The sequence below is a fragment of the Gopherus evgoodei genome, chromosome 1 (genome assembly GCF_007399415.2).
Source record: "Gopherus evgoodei ecotype Sinaloan lineage chromosome 1, rGopEvg1_v1.p, whole genome shotgun sequence".
NCBI lineage: Eukaryota > Metazoa > Chordata > Testudines > Testudinidae > Gopherus > Gopherus evgoodei.
The window spans coordinates 45,173,597-45,187,636 of NC_044322.1; the positions used below are offsets into that span (position 1 = coordinate 45,173,597).

Here is a 14,040-nt window from a genome sequence, read left to right on the forward strand (position 1 = left end):
ACAGCACACCCACTCACAAGCACCGGAGTATGTCTCAGGCTACTAGACGACAAGGTAGTGTGTACTTATGTGGTACAGCATGCGTGGCTGTGCCTCAGACACCTGCAGATGTAATTGCTGTCAGTCTTTGCCCCCGGCAGGCATGACTTGGACCTGTTTGTCACAGTCCCATTGTACGTCTTATCCCTGGACTGGTGGATGGATCCATGGTTGATGTTGAACGGGATCCCCTTTGTAGCCCCATACTCTTCAGTGACACTGGTCACTGACGTTTTGGATCTGGGGTGGGGAGCCCACTGTGATGTCCTCAGCACTAAGGGCTTCTGGTCCCAGGACTGCTTCCCTCATATAAATGTGAAGGAACTCATAGTGATATGCTTGGCCTACCAGGTGTTCCTGTCCTACTTGAGGGGTGAGGTGGTGAAGATCATGACAGACAATACAACTCAATATTCTACGTCAGCAAGGAAGGCGAGACCCACTCTTGAAGACTGAAAAAGCTCTTCGTCTGTGAGATTTCTGCATGTAGCATGTCATCCACCTCGAGGTGTTGCGCCTCCTGGGTGCCCGGAATGTGCTGGCAGATTGCCTCAGCAGGTCCTTCTCTCACAATGGGTGGTCACTCCACCTGGAGGTGGTCAGTATAATCTTCCAGAGGTGGGGGACTCCCCAGGTGGACCTGTTCGCTTCCAGACAGAACAGAAAGTGTCAGCAGTTCTGCTTGATGTGTGGGCTTAACAGAAGTTCCCTGTCTGACACCTTCCTGCTTCCATGGATATGGAGGATACTGTATGCTTTCCTACTGATAACCCTAGTTCACAAGGGTCCTTCTAAAGATCAAGAGAGACAATCCTGGTAGCCCCTGCATGGCCGTGCCAACACTGGTTCAGCATGGTGCTGGACCTCTTGTCCGTGGCGCCATTGGTGTCCCATTTTATGTCCGGACATGCTCTTGCAGGATCAGGGCTAGCTGCTTCATCCAAACCAACCGTCCCTGCACTTGACAGTGTTGCTTCTGCATGGCTTAATATAGAGGAACAAGTCTGCTCTGTGCAAGTCCAGCAAATCTTGTTGGGTAAGAGAGAACCTTCTACCAGAGTGGCTTACTTGGTTAAGAGAAGGCAGTTTACATGATGGCCCTTGGAACGGAATCCTCAGTACAGTCTATCTTGGACTACCTGTTCCATCTCAAGTGTCAAGGCCTGGCCCTTTTGTCGATAAAGATGCACTTGGCAGCTCTCTGGGCCTTCTCCATCCTCTGAGTCAGGGCAGATCAGTCTTCTACCATGAAATGATGATCAGGTTCCTGAAAGGGTTGGAGAGAGTTTACTCCCAGGTTCGTGACCCAATCCCTCTGTGGGACTTATCTCGAGCTCTCCCGGTTCTCTTGGAGCCATTTGTCACCTGCTGCTCCTCTCGTGGAAGGTCTCTTTCCTGGTAGCAATTACTTCAGCCTGAGGGATCTCCAGGATGGGAGCATTGACATTGGAACCTATGACTTAAGAACATTGGTGTTCTATAAGGAGAAGGTCCAGCTGTGCCTCTACAGCTTACTACAGCTGGTGTCACAGTTTGATAATATCAGGATATCTTCCTACTGGTCTTTTTTTTCTTTTCTGAAGCTTCACAGGACTAACAAGGAGCGTTGCTTACCCTCTTTGAATGTTAGGTGGGCCTTAGTCTTCTACACTGAGAGAACCAAACCTTTCCCTAAGTTGACACAGCTCTGTCGCAGTGGTGGACAGGATGAAAGGTCTACTGGTTTCCTCTTAGAGAATCTCCTTGTGGAAAATCACATGCATCAAATTCTGCTATGAACAGGCAGGGGTGTCACCACCAGTTATCGTGACTGCCCATTTCACCAGAGCACAAGCTTCATCAGCAGCCTTACTTGCACAGGTAGTGATCCAAGATACCTACAGAGCTGCTACCAGGTCTTCAGTCAATACCTTCATGTCCAGTTATGCCATCACCCAGCAAGCCCAGGACAGTGTCAGCTTCGGCAGAGCAGTGTTGCAAATAGCACTTCCGTGAACCAGAGCTCATCTCCAGGGATGCTGCTTGAGTGTCACATGGAATCGACATGAACAAGCACTCAAGAAAAAATGGTTACTTATCTTTTGTAATGGTGATTCTTTGAGATGTGTTGCTCATGTCCATTCCATGACCTGCCCTCCTTCCTTGCAGTTGGAGTTCATAGCAAGAAGGAACTGAGAGGGTGCAGGGCTGGTAGTGCCCCATGTACCCGTGCACAGAGTACAGGACTTCAGAGGGCACCAAAGCCAGTCCTCCAGATACCACAAAGGGAAAAATCTGTGGTAGCTGTGCACATGGGCGTGCACACATCTAATATGGAATGGACATGAGCAGCATATCTTGGAAGATCAACAGTTATGAAAGGTAGGTAACCATGTCTTATAAAGAGGAGAGAGAAAAATTGTTCTCCTCATCCACTGAGGACAGGAAGAGAAGTCATGGGCCTAAATTGCAGCAAGGGAGATTTAGGTTAGATGTTAAGAAAAACTTCCTAACTGAAAGTGTAGCTAAGCACTGGAACAAATTACCTCTGGAGGTAGTGGAATCTCCGTTATTGGAGGTTTTTAAGAACAGGTGAGACAAACACCTGGTCAGAACTGGTCTAGATAATATTTAGTCCTGCCTCAGTACAGGGGACTGGGCTAGATGACCTATCAAGGTCCTTTGTAGTCCTACATTTCTGTGATTTAAAAATTGCCAGTGATGGAGAATCCTCTGCAACCCTTGCTAATTTGCATTATTGTTAAAAATTTGAGCCTCATTTCTATTCTGAATCTGTCTAGCTTCGACTTCCAACCCTTGGATCATTTTCTGCCTTTGGCTGTTAGATTGAAGAGTCCATTATCAAATATTTGTTCTGCACATGGGTACTACTGTGATCATGTCACTGCTCTTGATCTTGAGAAGGCCAAATGTAGCAGCTATGGAAGTACTATAATGTTCTCGATCCCAGAGAAAATCTTTTCTTCTGTATTAATATCAGAAATCAGTGATGCAGTTTGTGACTACTCATGTGGCTATTCATTGTGGCTTTAGGACCAAATTGCTGCACTGTCGATCAGATTTTTAGTTTGAGACAGCTATGGCAAGATGACTGAATTTAATAAACTGTGTGTAGCACTTGTAGACTTCCATTGGGCTTTTGATTCAGTGCATTGAGCAAGATTGCAAGCTCTCCGGTGAGGTGACTTGGCACTTCTGGGAAAATAGTGTTATTAATGAAAAAGCTCTATAATAGAGCAGTAAGTTGCATTCCACTTAATGGTAGCTACATGTCATTGTTTCCTATAAGAGTTTGGCGAGGCTGTGTCCTTTCTCCATTGTTGTTCAGTATAAACATTGATTAATGGATACGCTTGAGGAGGCAAATGTCAGTGGTGTTTAGCTGAACATATCGTTTTGCTTTGAGACGTTGAATGTGCCAGTGATGTTGCCTTGTTGACTCACTATGGTGAATCTTTGCAGCTGGGGACCAATCTGATTGGGTAAGAAGCAGAGTGTGCTGATCTAGTTATCATCTGGATGAAACCAGGTTCTTGGCTGTTACTATCAAGTAGTCTCTAATTCTAGATTACAACCAGGTCAGTCTTGACTTGTTTGGATAGTATATTGAGCAGATGGGAGCTGTCAAATACTAGGGCAGCATCATAGACAATACTGCTCAAAAGATGTGGATGTTCTCTTTGCAGCAACAATTTCTGTGTTCCAAACCTTTTAGTGGATTCTGTGAAGACATAGTAATATCAAAGCTTACCACGAAGTTGCAGATCTATAGAACCACTATTGTATAGCTGTGAGATGTGGAAGAAGCACTGGGGAAGGTTGAAGAGTGATGAATTGACTTTTTCCTGATTCTTGTCATCGTCAGCTGCTCCATATTATGTAGTAGGATGAGATCAGCAATGAGAATATTCATAGCCAAACACAGCAACAGTTTCCATTTTTACTGGTTTGATTTTTGGCAGCTTTCTCTACATGGATATGCTAGGAATGAAGACCAACAAATTACAAAGCACGTTTATCAAGGAATGCTACTTTGTGGTTGGTGATCATGTCATCAAAAGCTTTGATGGTGCGATGAGATAGTGAGTGAGTGAGTGATGGACAGATGAAGTATGCAGCCAGACCATTTTAAGATCTAGATAAAGGTCAATTTGATGCCATTTGATCTGCATGACGGCCATGTCCCTTTGGTATTTGCCTTGAAAATGATGAAGAGTGTTCCTTCTGTATCCTCTACCATGAGACTAGTTTTATTTAGTCTGAATTGGCTTCTGTCATGGCTTTACCCTGAACCATTTTAAATACGTCAGCCTGTCTGTCTTAGGGTTGGATTTTTTTGTCCTTAGCTTCTGAGAAGAAATAAGTTGGCTGCCCCATCCTGACATGCTTCCCGTTCCACCACTTTCTTGAAGAAAAAGCTGTGGTTCAGAAAGGTTTTGTCCCTTTTTAAAAAATGGGATGTCTTTTTTTTCTATGGGTCCAAAGAGGACTGTAGGGTTTCTAAATCTTCAGTAGGTGACTTTGGTTCTGTGTTGGTATTTTTGAAAGGATAAGTGTATTGTTTCCCCAACACAAAATAAGGATCCCGTGACGGGGCACCTGCACACTGGGCTCTAAGGGGTTAATAGAGCCCTAGGGAGACTGCGCAGGAGGCAGCCAATCAGAAAAGTGCTGAAGGGAGCAACCAGTCAGGCACGTATAAAAAAGGAGCTGCAGGGCAGAGGAGGGCAGTTCTCTGATAGGAACCGATGGAGGAAGGACTGTGTCTCTGGAGGGCTGAGAGAACTGCCAGCACCCTGGATAGAGAAGTACTGTTAGCAGGGCTGGGGGAACGAGAGACAGCTCCTGGCTGGCTGCTGGGCTTTGCAGGCTGAGGCCCTGAAACAAGGGCAAAGAGATTACTGGGGCCACAAGGAAGTGGCCAGATAATTTGCTGCAGTAGCTACTAAGGTAAGTGGCTGAACAGCGCACAGGTCCCCAGGAATGGGGGGAGCACAGTCTGTGGTATGGCTGGAGGGCTATGTCGCTGAAAAGGATGCTGCAGTCCTTGGAGAGACATGAGTCCTACTGCAGGAGTGATGGTGGCGAGGCATCACCCCAGGGGGGCTCACTAACACGCAGGACAGCCACAGTGGTGAGTGACCCCATCACAGATCCCTTCAGCATATTTATAAATGATCTGGAAAAAGGGGTAAATGGTGAAGTGCCAGATTTGCAGATGATACAAAACTACTCAAGATAGTGAAGTCCAAAGCTGACTGTGAAGGACTACAAAAAGATCTCTTAAAAACTGTGGCACTAGGCAACAAAATGGCAGATGAAATTCATGGTTGATGAATGCAAAGGAATGCACATTGGAAAACATAATCCCAACTACACATATAAAATGATAGGGTCTAAATTAGCTTTTCCCACTCAAGAACGATGTCTTGAAGTCATTGTGGATAGTGATCTGAAAACATCCATTCAATGTGCAGTGGCAGTCAAAAAGGCTAAAAATGTTGGGAATCATTAAGAAGGGGGTAGATAATAAGACATAAAATATAAAATTGTCTCTATATAAATCCGAATATAAATCTTGAATACTGCGTGCAGATGTGATTACCCCATCTCAAAAAGATATATTGGAGTTGGAAAAGTTTCAGAAAAGGGCTACAAAAATGACTAGGGGTATAGAATAGCTTCCATATGAGGAGAGATTAATAAGACTGGGACTTCTCGTTTTGGAAAAGAGATGACTTTGGGGGTGGGGAATTATGACAGGTCTATAAAATCATGCTTGGTGTGGAGGAAGTAAATAAGGAATTATTTACTCCTTCCAGAACTAGGGGTCACCAAATGAAATTAATAGGCAGCACATTTAAAACAGAAGGAAGCATTTCTTCACACAGTACACAGTCAACCTGTGGAACCTTTTGCCAGAGAATGTTGTGAAGGCCAAGACTATAATGGTTCTAAAAAAAGCTAGATAAATTCATGGAGGACAGGCCCATCAATGGCTATTAGCCATGATGAGCAAGGATGGTGTCGCTAGCCTCTATTTTCAGATGACAGGGCATGGATCACTTGTTCATAAATTGTTCTGTTTATTCCCTCTGAAGCACCTGGCATTGGCCACTGTCAGAAGACTGGATACTGGGCTAGATGGACCTTTGGTCTGACCCAGTATGGCTGTTCTTATGCTCTTATTCTACCAGAGCCTTGGCTTGTTCAGTGAAAAAAATCCTAGAAGAGAATTGCAAGGTAGCAAACTGGTTATCCCTGGATTCTTTTTAGACATTGAAGTCTGGAAATTGTCAAGTTTGTGGATGTTGCCTTCATGTAGTGGGTGCACATGCTTTTGAATTTTGAGTTGATTGGGATAATTATCCTGTATGTATTGGTGATTTGAGCACATAAAATAGTTTTAAAAGATAACAATGTTTGTCACTTACTAATCCAGAGAGTCTGTACGTAATTGTTAATTTTTCTGATGCTGTTGCTTAATGTTACCTGTTTGAGTTTTCTGTTTCATAAGAGATGTTGCTATGGAAATTTCATTTGACAGACTGAAGCTTGAGAGAGGCATCCATAATCCTTTCTTGTTGGTTGCTTTTTGTCTGTCAAAGGAGGGCTCAATATTTAAGTTCTCTCTAAGCTGTGCGACCATGGAGCAGGCTATAAAGGGCTGTGTAGGCAGGCAGCCGCAGGGGTCTGGGGAGATGAGAGAAGTAGGCGGGAAGGGGAGCAGGTTGGAGTGTGTAGGGCTGCTGCGGGGATAGGCACCTATCCCCTGGTCCCGGGAGCAGCTGCTGGCTGGGGCGAAGGCTGGGGGGAGTCCTCTGGCCCCAGCCCCGGGGCAGCCTGCACCCCAAACTACTCAGCCCTGCCCCTGAACCCTCACCCCCCAGCTGGAGCCTTTAGCCCTGAACCCCAATCCTCTGCGCCAGCCCTGAGTGGCCCCCTTTCTGAATCCCTCAGCCCTGGCCCTATCCCAGAGCCTTAACCCCTCCCACATCTCAACCCTCTGCCCCAGCCCTGAAACCCCTTCCACACTCTGAACCCCTCGGAACATGCGCCAAACATCACCTCCATATTGGTACACACAAACTTCATTCTGCACATGAATATAAAACATTAGAGGGAACATTGCTCAGTATGCTAGTCTTGAATGCTAACAGAGATGGACAAACACTGTGTACAGATTAAAATTCTATTTAAAAAAAAGGCTACCCCTCTCCCCAAAATCGAACAGATAACACTGTTGCACTGTGAAATGAAAATCCAGCTTGCAAGAGGATGCATAATGTTTCCATTGACCCCATGGGTCATGTCTCCCAAGTGCAGAATGGAACTTCCTCTAGGCTTCCTTCTGTCAATCAAGCTGAATGTTTTCATGTGAAACTTAACCAACATTAACTCCTTCCTGACCTTGTTACCAAGGTGAAACTTTCGAAGGATTACTATTGCTCACGTAAGTCTTCATAGTTTTATTTGTTGTCCTAGTTTCCAGGGTCAGTGAGGATCGGTTTCTCTGGCTTTTGTGGAAATTCTGTAGTGAGGAATGTGGTGAACAGTTCAAAATGAATATTTAGACAATTTAGTTAAATAGAGTCATAGGTTATATGATTAAACAAATTACTGTTATGTTTGTTCTTTCTAGGATATATTTATGTTTATAACAAGGCAACTGAAAGGATTAGAAGATACAAAAAGCCCTCAATTCAATAGATATTTTTATTTACTTGAGGTAAGCTAAAATTATTACTCTTTATTATTATTACTTTTTCAAGTTCTTGTAATAACTACTGTACCTTTTCTTTCTTCTCCAACATAGAATATTGCTTGGGTCAAATCATATAATATATGCTTTGAGCTAGAAGACAGCAATGAAATTTTCACACAGTTGTACAGAACGCTGTTTTCCGTAATAAAGTAAGTGTATTCTGATTGATATATTTTAAATTACATATTTCAGGAAAACTATTCCGATTTAAACATTGAATCTGTATATATTCTGTTTGCTCATTAAAGCTTTTAGTCTTCCTATTGTAGTAATCAAAGCTTAACATTTCTGTTTTAAGAATTCCGTTTAGTGTACTTATGTTGCTGCCTAGGATTAAAAAAGTATATATTCTGCCTCGTTTTTCAGATAATACTTTGTGGCAGGATTCAGTTACCTACCTCCTCTTTCCAAAAATCTTGGTAATATCAGAATGTGTTAGTGTTTGGAGAATAACTATTGAATATACAAAAGCTTTAAAAATTTAGTTGCATGTTTTATTTAGATATTATCTTAGGTCAGAAGTGTGGGAAATATTTCCAAGATAGTGTCTGAGAGAGTAGAAAATGAGAGCTCACTCTGACTCTATTCTTTTTTGGGTTTTGTCTGTATAATAGCCTTAAAACAAATGAAACAGAAACAAACTTTCTAGCCCAAAATTTAGAAACCACTTCTTTAGGAAATGTTCCTTTTTAAAAAAGGCACTGTTTTTTTGTTTTCCGCCTATTTGTTTGTATTCATCTAATCTTTGAGATAAGTTTCAAATAAAAATTTAAAAAAATGGTGTGGACAATAGATTAAATGCATTTAGTCCCTACTTTGGAAGTACATATTCTCATATCACATTTCCAGTCATGCAGACTTAGTCATTCTGTATTTTTCTGTTGTTCTCTATTTTGGTACCTTGCTTTTCTGGTCAGTGGTCACTTATGTAGACTTTTTTTTTACTGTTAATAAGAACTTACTGTCTGCACTGAGTTGACAGTATTATTTATGTGTTTCATTTTCCCAAATTTGAGTTTTGTGGTTAGATAGGATCTGTTTGATTTACTTACACTAATGTTCGCACTACTGATGTAAACTAACACATTTTACCTGAACTTTCCCTTGCTTATTTTTGTGCCACCGGTACATGTGCATTACTTAACATTTTTGTTGATTTGTTCCATATTTTTATAAAATTTATTTAGAATGTCAAGCTGAACATTGAACTAATGACATCACAGTTATGAGACTTTCACATTGTAACACTAGGAGAACTTTTGTTATAAAGAAAGTTCATATTGTGAGGGTGGAGAGAATTTTTATCTCTGCAAATATGCAGTTTTTTTTCTTGTATAGAGTAGTACATGGAGAGAGAATAGAGAATACAAGAAACATTATAATAAACTTGCGTATAGAGCCTCGTAATTAGTTGGATTTCTCAGAATAAATTTATTCTCTACTTTTTAAGAAAGATACTGGCTGTCTTGTGATTGATTAGAGGTAGTACTTTATGTTGTAAAAGAGTACATATATTTATATGTATGCTAAGAAATTCTACCTTTAATTTCAGCAATGGTCATAACCAAAAAGTACACATGCACATGGTGGATTTGATGAGCTCTATCATTTGTGAAGGAGATACTGTGTCTCAGGAGCTTTTGGATACAGTTTTAGTTAATCTAGTGCCAGCACATAAGGTAAGTCTCAATAGCTGTTGAATTTTACGGCTTGGTCATGTTGAAACTTGATCCAATTCACAGGGCAAATTGTGAGATGAATTAATTCACTAAATTTGCTTGGTCTAGCCTTCATGACACAATTTTATGTAAAACTCAGGGAGATTTCATTGCTTTCATTGGGTTGTCATGAAGTGAAAATGTTTCGTCTTAGTTTTTAACAGTAGCCTGATGTTGTAAATATTTTTCTTTGTAAAGGTTATTTGTATTGTGACTCGTCTGAAAGTTAATTGTGAGTGACATCTTTATTTAAGTGGTATGTGGGTAGTAAGAACCTTGCATAAATGTATTGTTTCCTTTGAAACCAAGGTTAATACTGTTAGTTTTATTTTTAATTATGTTCATGATTTTATAGTTGTACATGTGTGAACAGGCCCAAGTACCATACTTTGTTGCCCTTGAATTAACAATTGTCATGTTTAAGTGCATCATAGTGTATTCTCAACATTGTTTTTGACATTAATAAAAACGTTAGAAAAGTGGTGGAACATGAAGTACTAAAAGGATGGATGCTTTACTTTGAGAGCTTACATGCAATCATGCAATTATTACTAGGCAAACTGGGAAATGACTGTTTTAGACTTTTATCTTTTGGTATACATTGTCATCCTTGAATTTTTAAAAAAAGGAGGAAAGCCTGATTTGTTCTGAGGTATAAACAAATGCGGGATGTTATCTCGTGGAACTTTTGGATACAAGATGTAACATAGATAAGATAATGCAAAGTTATATAAGTTACATGGAGAGAGTTGAATTTTGTAAGATAGTTTTGGAAGTGTTACTGCTTAAATTTTGGACAACTTTGGATGTACTCAGTGAAGAAGAGAGTCTATTGAAACTAAACTATATATATTCAAGAAGAGGCCTCAGTGTTTTTTAAATGTTAAGTATCAGAGGGTAGCCGTGTTAGTCTGGATCTGTAAAAGCAGCAAAGAATCCTGTGGCACCTTATAGACTAACAGACGTTTTGGAGCATGAGCTTTCGTGGGTGAATACCCACTTCCTCAGATGCATGTAATGGAAATATCCAGGGGCAGGTATATATATGTGTGCTAGCAAGCAAGCTAGAGATAACGAGGTCAGTTCAATCAGGGAGGATGAGGCCCTGTTCTAGCAGTTGAGGTGTGAAAACCAAGAGAGGAGAAACTGGTTCTGTAATTGGCAAGCCATTCACAGTCTTTGTTCAATCCTGAGCTGATGGTGTCAAATTTGCAGATGAACTGAAGCTCAGCAGTTTCTCTTTGAAGTCTGGTCCTGAAGTTTTTTTGCTGCAAGATGGCCACCTTAAGGTCTGCTATAGTGTGGCCAGGGAGGTTGAAGTGCTCTACTACAGGTTTTTGTATATTGCCATTCCTAATGTCTGATTTGTGTCCATTTATCCTTTTCCGTAGAAAAAAATGCTTTTTAAATGTTATACTGCTACAGACAGGCTACAGTAGATGGATATGTGATAGATTTTGATTGTCACTTCCCAATGCTGCCTGGTTGGTGTTTTTTTGTAAAAAGTGATTTTATTTTTTTTTATGGGTAAATTGATTGCAGCAACTTCAGAACAGCATGTAAGAGAGCACGGTTCACTGGAAGAAATGTAGTTAGACTTTTGAAAGAGGTGCTCTTTGACAGAATAAAGCAAGGTAGTACAATGTTCTGTGTACATCTCACTTCTATGTATTCAACATAGAAAATTAATTAATAGGAGCAGAATTTCATTATCATCATGGCAAACCTCAAAGGGATACGGTCACCTTGAAGACTGAGCGCTACCGGGATTAATGAAAAGCAGAGTTTAAGCGGGTGAAAAGCTTCTGTTTTTTATTGACAATCTTATTATTCAAAGCATATAGAGAGTACCTAAATTGTTGCATTAGTCTTTTAAAAATATTCAAATTGCATTCTTACATGCAGCTATATTGTATGTAATTTGAGAGATACCAGTACTTGTCTGTGACAAAAAAAAATCAGCCCCAAGATTCAGATTTATTAGAGGAGACCTCAGGGTATGAAAAATGTAAAAGCAAGACTACAGACACTGGTTCTTCAATCTGGAATTTCTCTTTTGAACATTTTGTCTTTTATTAGGTGTTTTTGTGCACACTGATCTTTAGACTTTACGAATTATTCTCTATCATTTTGTGGAAAGTTGTTCCTGCGTCTTTAGTGAGAGGTGATTAAATATGTTTCCATGACAGTTCTAAACTTCTTTTGAATAAAAGTACAGTAGTTTGACTCTTATTTTAGGATAAAAGTTTAAAATATTCAGGGAAGATTGGATGTAGTATTGAGCACTGTGCAGGCTGGTTTGAATAGTAGGATTTCAGATGGGCATTTTAAAAATTTATAGTGGATAAAAACAGGTATTGACAGGAAACCCCCCGAATTGTGTAATGCTTCAACTCTGGCTTTTCTTCCGCTTCTTGTTAATAAAGGTTGCCTTTTTAACTAAACTAATATTAATTATATACAGGGCTTCTGTGTTTTGGGGTTTATTACTTTTGTGTTTTGAGGTTTATTTTGTCAAATTTTCAGTAGGAGGAATCCAAGAATTGGGTTTTTTTTGGGGCTTTCTCTTTGTATAGTCATTAATGAGTAATGCATATAATATGCATTACTCATTACAGGGAGTAATATTTTCGTATTGTTCTGAAGTATGCTTTAATGTTTTCTTAACATTTCAAAGAGCACTACATTAAAGTGCACTAATAAACATTTAATGCGCACCAGCAGGGTCTACCTGGAGCAAAACATGCGCAACATGATAGTACACTTTAGAAATCACACCCCTTGAGTCCTCATTACTACTCCATACAGATGAGCCTTTAGATACAAGTAACCATTTCTGCTCATTTTCTGATTTTAAGTGGATTGAACACTGATTTAATTTTTTTGTATTATGGGTTTTTACTGGTTAAAACCACAAATCAGAAGCCCTAAATACATGCTCACTAATTGCTGCAGTTATTTGCATAATTTGCACAAGTACATGCAAGTCTCAGAATATTATATGTGATCTAAGTCTGCTGTGATCTAAATCTGCTAAATACAGGTCTGTATTTTACATTTGGTTATTCAGCCAGTATTGTGAAAAAAAATTTATGCAGATTTTAGGCTTCATAGTGAATACAAGTTATATTTATATTTCAACACACAAACTTAGTTACGGTGAAGCCTGAAATTGAAGGCGTCTATCAATAGTTTAAATGTATATTACTTTACAAAAATGTTTGCTTTTAAAAAAAAAAGGCAAAATTCCTCAAATGATAGAAAACCAAGAAATGCAAACTTGAGGTCACATTATTCCAAAAAGCCCACCTCCCTCGATGAGAGGTTAATGGTCCGTAGCTCCCATATACCTCTGGCAGAAATCAAAAGGCCACTAGGAGAGTTAGGCCGTGTCTACACTGCAAGGTAGGTCAATGTAAGTTACGCAGCTTGCTACATAACTTAAGCTGACATAGTTTACATTGAATTACCACAGTGTCTACACTGCGCTGTGTAATCAGGACACTCTATCCTATCGACATAGCTTCTGCCTCTCAGTGAGGTAGAGCGCTGAAGTCAAAAGGAGAGTGCTCTCCCTTCACCTTACTGCATCTTCACCAGACTCACTAAATCAACACCACTGCATTGATTGCAGCAGTGCTGATTTAGCCCACAGTGAAGATAGTCCCTTAAAAAGGGTCAGTTTGTGGCTCTTCAGGAACAGTGGGAGGAGCCAGAGGCTTAGTGCTTGGGGCCAGGATCAATGTAACTAGGCTATTGAGTACTCCGCAGTGTTTTCTTCCTCCTCATCTTTGAGTGAGAGGGGTGTTCTTCCCTTCCAAATCTGCTCAGACTATTATGTTTTTTGGGGTGCAAACAAGGTGATCTTCCATGCCTCCTCCAAATTGCCCCTTCCTTCGGTATGGGATGAGGGAAATTGTGGAATGCTGCCCTTCTCGCTTGTATTTTTGCTAAAGGTATTGGAGGGGAAACAGGTGGTTTCTCTCATCTCTCTTTTCTCCTATCAGTTGCAAGCAGGTCCCTGTAACATTGCATATACATTCTCTTCTCCTCCCCCTGGATAGTTGTGGTGAGAATATCTGCTCCTTACAATTCCAAGCTCTCTCTTCCTGTTGGGAGGAAGTTAGCTCCCCACTGCTACAGATTGTTTACAGGGGTGCCCCACCTTCTTATGTCTCTTAGGGCCTGTAGCAGTGCCTCACGTCTCTTCAGACAGATGTGCTTGCCTCTGCTGATATAGGAGTCTACCTGGGCTGGGCTTTTGCCTGCCATCAGAAAGAAAAAAAGGTTAGTCATAGGCCACACAATATTTAAAAAAAACACAAAACCCAGCCCTTTTCTCCTACATATGTACATAGCTTACACTCTTACCGTTTTTTAAAGACTTAGAATTAGACATTTAAACAGCTTGACTATAGAATTTTTTTTTAAGAGGGTCAGTACAATCAGACTTTATTTCTTTTTGGTTTATGTTGTCTATCATCAGCTAAGAGGAACTACAAGTGGTGGGTGTTACTC

The 14,040-nt window shown here is 40.6% G+C and overlaps 1 protein-coding gene across 4 annotated transcripts in view; it reads left to right on the forward strand.

Moving 5' to 3' along the window:
- PDS5B (PDS5 cohesin associated factor B) overlaps positions 1 to 14,040 on the forward strand; it is a 261,481-nt gene that overhangs the window by 67,213 nt on the left and 180,228 nt on the right. For all 4 annotated transcript variants that reach the window (XM_030563149.1, XM_030563141.1, XM_030563158.1 and 1 more), the window contains 3 exons: positions 7,682 to 7,768; positions 7,856 to 7,953; positions 9,357 to 9,483. In XM_030563149.1, coding sequence (XP_030419009.1) covers positions 7,682 to 7,768; positions 7,856 to 7,953; positions 9,357 to 9,483 — 312 coding nt within the window. The remainder of the gene's footprint in view (positions 1 to 7,681; positions 7,769 to 7,855; positions 7,954 to 9,356; positions 9,484 to 14,040) is intronic.